Raw genomic sequence first — 6,000 nt, 5'->3', positions numbered from 1 at the left:
AATTAAGAATGATTTTGCTTATCTCTCTCTTGAGAAATTCTTGAATACGTAAAGAATGTTACGTCAGTCATGTAACAAACAAATGATATTATAAAATGTATTCATTTATTTAAAATCAACATGTAACTAATAGTTATATTAAGATTAACTATGCATGTCACACATGTAATAGTTGATTGTATCATCTCTTATATACTAAAGATTTTCTTCTCTCTCTTTTTAAGTAACGCCGACTCTAACATTCAATACATTGAAATTGTAAATTATTTACTGTCTAATATGTCATGTACCATCTCATTTTATATGCATATTTTAAAACAAAATTTGAGAAATGTTGCCAAACTCAATAATTAATAATTCTGTAATGGCATGATAGGTATCTATTAAGAGTTATTATCAAACTCTTGAACTCATAAAAGATGAAGAGAATGACGGTTGTCCAATGTTGTTAAATAAATCCACCCATCCCTACTTTCCACTCTTAATAATAGAAAAACTTTGAGTGGTAGCAAAATTAAAAAATTTTAGCAGAGAGTAGGGGGACGTTGAAAAAAATTGAAAAAAAAAAAAGCATTGCTTGTGAATATACCCCAACTTGAGAATGATAGAATTAAATAACAACCTAGCTCTAGCTCTACAATAAAGATTCTCATTCTTGATTGTTATTGGTTTGGTAAGGAGCCCTACTTTGAGTTTTCCATTTTGATATGTAGTGTATGTTTCATGTCGAAAAAGGGAAGAAGCAACTTGCTTCTCGATCGGCTCCAAATCCCGAGTGGGGTTTCTCAAGAGAAATGGTATTTGACATACCAAGGTTTCTAATCCCGCATTATTTCACAGGGATTTCGCATCTCCATGTGAGACCAAGATGACTTGTCAGTTAATTAAAGAACGATATTACGTAGGCCCAAGACAACTAATCGATTTATTCCCACTTCTTTTACAGCTTCAAAACAATTGGAACACACGCCTTCATAAACCTAACAGAAAAATTAAAAGGAAGTACGCATAAAAATCAAAATCAATTATATATTGAATATGTAACATTTATTTCATACTAAAGAAGTCAAGTTGTTTCATAATGGGTATCATCACCAAATTAGATCTAAAGTGTCATTACGATGTTCAATGGACATACGAAGTTAGTACTGTCATATAAAGTTAAGGAAAAATAATAGAAGTTAATACAACTAACTTATACTCAAAAGTTAATTAAAGAATTGAAAGTTGTCTAAATTTTATATAGTTGTATGGACTTATTTGTGGGTGATTTTAACTGTAATTTTAAATATAAATTTATGGACTTAAATTGTCCATGCCTTGTATGGTTAAACCAAGATTCAATCTCACTTTTACCCAAGTCTTAAAGATTCAATGTCCATTAATGAGGGATATAATTTTCCTAATGAAAACTATGCATAAAATTTAGATAGTACACAAACACATATATATACATGTATCAGGTGACATGGCCTGTCACACATATTAATGTGTGTGGCAACATGTACCTGATTAAATTTCTATATACGTATTCACATAATTTAATGTCATGTATATATAGTTGAGATATATAAAAAAAAAATTATATTCGATTGTGGTACGTAAATGACATAATTATTAATAAAGTGTCATAAGTTAAGCAATTACTTATTTTTTGAGAAAATATGCATCAAAAGTACCACATCATACATCTTTGATATAATTGTTTCGTCTCTAATATACAATTTTTTTTTTTGTACTTATCATTTCTCCATCATATAGTAATATTTATATATAGAACACATGTTTATCACATAAATTAAAATAAAAACTTTATATCATCATTTCGTAAGTTTGCAAATGTACTCGTATTCTCAGCAATAATTAAGAATGAGAAAATGAGTATTGGACCGGGTTGAGAGATTCTGTTTGACTTTGCCGACTTGTTTACTTACACCCACATCCATAACATAGGCTTCCTATATTAATTCGATATTAAAATAATTATAAAAAAAGAAAAGAAAAGAAAAGCATGGATTTCTGTTGTGGGGGAGTGAGGAGGACAAGAAATGAGCCAGAGTCTGCTGCTTTAAAGTTTAGAGCTAGAGCTATTACTAACTACTACCAGTGTCACTTCTCTTGCCTCCCTGTTATAAACTTTCTTGGGCAGATTATGTTGGCTCATACAAACAGTTTCTTCTTTATCATCACAACCACAGCTTAATATATAATACCATTGTATTCCCCTAAACCAAAAATGAATCCAAATCTTGTACATTCTTTTAGCTTTTCACATTCATTTTGAGAAGACACACACCTCTTGCTAGCTAGCCCTGCTGATCAAAATAAGAGAGACACACAAATCAAATATGCTTGGGTCTTTGAACAATACCACCTCTTCCCGTCATGATCAGCAACAAGAAGAAGATCCCTTGGCTGCTGCGGCTTCGTCGTCGGATCTGATGCTGCAGCATCATCAGCCACTTCATCAATCTCATCATCAATATTCATCATCATCATCATCATCAAGAGTAGGAGGGTTAATGAACTCTCCTCCAGCAATCCACATGCGGCAGTTACTGATAAGCTGCGCAGAGCTTTTTTCGCAGTCAGACTTCTCCGCCGCTCACCGCCTTATCTCCATTTTATCCGCCAGCTCTTCCCCTTACGGCGACTCCATCGAAAGATTAGTCCATCAATTCATCAGAGCCCTTTCCCTTCGCCTCAATCTGCACCACGCCAACGCCACCCTCTTAATGATGAACATCACTACCACTACCACCGCAACAACACTACCTTATAATACCACTACTTACAACGACAGAAATGCTCTTCAATCCTGCTACTTGTCACTTAATCAAATAACACCATTCATACGATTCAGTCACCTCACAGCCAACCAAGCAATATTAGAATCTTTACAAGTAGGGCAACAGTCCATACACATCCTTGACTTTGACATCATGCATGGAGTCCAATGGCCTCCTCTTATGCAAGCCTTAGTCGAGCGTTTCAAAAATTCCAATATGCTCCAGCCTCCTCCCATGCTTCGAATCACCGGCACCGGCAACGACATAGAAATCCTTCAAAGAACCGGCGAACGGCTTCTAAAGTTTGCACAATCACTCGGCCTCAGATTCCAATTCCACCCTCTCCTCCTCATGAACGATGATCCAACTTCCGTAGCTTTTTATCTTCCCTCAGCTTTGACGATTCTCCCAGATGAGACCTTGGCAGTAAACTGCATGTTGTTCCTCCACAAGCTTCTTAAAGATCACGACACGCGAGACCTGCGTTTGTTTCTCCACAAAATCAAGGCCTTAAACCCCAGAGTGGTGACCATAGCTGAAAGAGAAGCCAGCCATAACCACCCGCTGTTTTTACAAAGATTCGTAGAGGCTGTGGATCATTACGGGGCCATATTTGACTCGCTGGAGGCTACGTTGCCACCAAACAGCAGGGAGAGGCTGGCGGTTGAGCAGGTATGGTTTGGAAGGGAGATAGTGGAGATAGTGGCGACTGAGGGAGAGAATAGAAAAGAAAGACACGAGAGGTTCGATTCGTGGGAGATGATACTTCGGAGCTGCGGTTATAGCAACGTTCCTTTGAGTGGTTATGCTTTGTCTCAAGCTAAACTGCTGTTAAGACTCCATTATCCTTCAGAAGGTTACCAGCTTCAGGTTCTTAACAATTCTTTGTTCCTAGGTTGGCAGAATCGTGCCCTTTTCTCTGTCTCTTCCTGGCACTAAATCCTTACATATATAAATATACATATATCTATTATTTGTGTCAATTATTATGCCCTAAATTATGACCAAATCCTCACCCACCTACTTACCCCAACCAAAAAAAATAAATAAATAAATGAGATTAAAATAAAGTACCGAGGGGATATATTGAGACTCTTTTTGCTTCTGTAGCTACTTGCTTCAATTCAGTTTGAGCACAACAAATGATCAAACGCGATCTCAAGATCCTCAGTTAGCTGGCTATAGCAAGTTGTTGTCGTTGCATGAAATTATTTTTTGAAGAAATTAAAAGCAGCCCAAGTTTCTCGCTGCTGGTGGTGCTGCGGGTTGTGGCTTCACTCACTATGCGCCCTCCGTTGGTTCTTTTCGGGGAGCTGAAACTACATGTGTATGTGACTTGCTACCTCTTATAATTTTTATAGTTAGTTTCGTTGACATTTTATTTCTCTTTATTTGTCTTCTTAATTATCCCTTTTTATAGTATAAAACTTTTTTTGGCTTAATTAAATTAATTCTGTAACCAAATCCTCTTGGCCTGCGATGGGTAACAAGAGCGATGTGAGATGTTTCATGATCAACTTAATTAATTAATATTCCATTTAAAGTTTGAGGCACCATCTTCCTCTAGACGGACGGTTGTTGGTTTGGTTTTTGCTTTAGACAATATTTGTAAATATTTTATGTTAATGCTGCTTCAGTTGGGTCGATTTTATTATAAGTAAACTTAATTAATTATATCCGCTGTCTTATCCTCTTTATTCTCGCTCGTATTATTTATAAAATAATTTAATGATGAAATGAAATAGTGTTATTGTTGCCTTCTTTGTTCCCCAAAATTCCCTTGTGCTCTCAATGAAGGGATCATCAAAATGCAAGAGGGTTCTAGTTTTCTGAGACATGCGCAAATTAAGTATCTACATGTATATACCCGTTGATGTCTCTTTAATTTAATATATGTGTTGCCCTAATTTCTGCCTTTTGTCCCCTCAACAAAACCATCAAAGTTCACAAATTAAGCCCTTTTCATGTTCACCTTGCCTCCTATATCACCATGCATTTGCAAAACCCTATTCCCTTCCTAGGGATCTCTCGTGTTCTGTAAATTTTAATTCATCATCTTGTTTATTGCATGGACCACTAAATAATATTCTATCTTCCTCCTCGCTATCTCCTTGCTTGGTTAGTAATGTACATGATGATAATTGATAGTGAATATATAGATGCTTTTAGGTTTCACTGCTTTGATGTGTATAAATCTGACAATGATGAAAATTATAGAGCTAGCTTGCGTGTGATCAGAAGGCTACCTAGGGTTTGGTTGGTGCACGCATGGCTTGTTTTGTTTTGACGGAATCATCAATCCATCCATCTATCTGTATCTATCTTTCTATGTCTATTGATGTTTCTATTTGATTCAGACTTAACTTGCCTCTTGGTTTTGTCTTTGTTTACATGATGAGACACTACTATATATACTATAGTAACTTTAATTGATGATACTCATTCTCTACTCCCCGTGCCATACTCCCTTTTTGCAATAATTGCAATGATATGTAGATCTGTTGTGATGCATTAAGTTTGGTTCACTTGCTGCCACAAATTATTCTTTTTGGCTTTCTTATTTAATTATATATTCGCATGATGTTCATTTGCTATGACAAGGATATTCCCTGTAGATTTTTACTTGTTTATGCTTAGTGGGTACCTCCTCAAATCTTTTTTGATGATTCTCATTACCAAGTCCACTCTTTATTATTTGTATGATCTGTTGCGCGGTCTGAGAGAGATCAAGAATTATTTTACAACTCGTGAATCTCAATTGAAGAATCAGTCGAAACTCACAAAGCACAGTTGTATCGTTAATTTATGATCACACATTTTTTGTTTTCTTTGAACTATATATTATACAATTAATGAGCATATATATGCTAGTACTTGTCCTAATGGTTTATGAGTGGTGGCTCTTCCCTTATTTTTGCGTTTCATCAGTGGACAGGGAAAGGGGAGAGTGACGGTAATTAATTGAAAAGAAAATGATAGGACCCTTGGTTAATTGATAAAATCTGTAAAATATATCAAACAATAACTACTAAGTAATAATGTTCCATCTGGCATTAATTAACATGTATGCACGTGCTGTGCAGTCTAGGGCACAAGCATGTCTTGCCTGTTCCGAGAGATGCATTTAAATATGAGGAACCACAGGATGGAGCTGTATGTCTGTTCTTTCTTCAATAGTGTTTGAAGATAATCGTAGAACCACCATTCCCGA

At 35.8% G+C, this 6,000-nt stretch overlaps 1 protein-coding gene across 1 annotated transcript; it reads left to right on the top strand.

Annotated features, from left to right (window-relative positions):
- The first annotated feature begins 2,243 nt into the window (after positions 1-2,243).
- LOC18054807 (scarecrow-like protein 18) lies at positions 2,244-3,728 on the top strand. The gene has a single exon (XM_006452727.2). It carries the CDS (start codon positions 2,349-2,351, stop codon positions 3,726-3,728), a length of 1,380 nt encoding a protein of 459 aa, XP_006452790.1. The 5' UTR covers positions 2,244-2,348.
- The last annotated feature ends 2,272 nt before the right edge of the window (positions 3,729-6,000 follow it).

This window comes from Citrus clementina, unplaced genomic scaffold (assembly GCF_000493195.1).
Source record: "Citrus clementina cultivar Clemenules unplaced genomic scaffold, Citrus_clementina_v1.0 scaffold_1, whole genome shotgun sequence".
Lineage (NCBI taxonomy): Eukaryota > Viridiplantae > Streptophyta > Magnoliopsida > Sapindales > Rutaceae > Citrus > Citrus x clementina.
This window is presented reverse-complemented; position numbering and strand designations above follow the sequence as displayed.

Bases quoted from the DNA above. Each gene is read 5' to 3' on its own strand.
- LOC18054807 (XM_006452727.2), top strand. From the start codon at position 2,349: ATGCTTGGGTCTTTGAACAATACCACCTCTTCCCGTCATGATCAGCAA.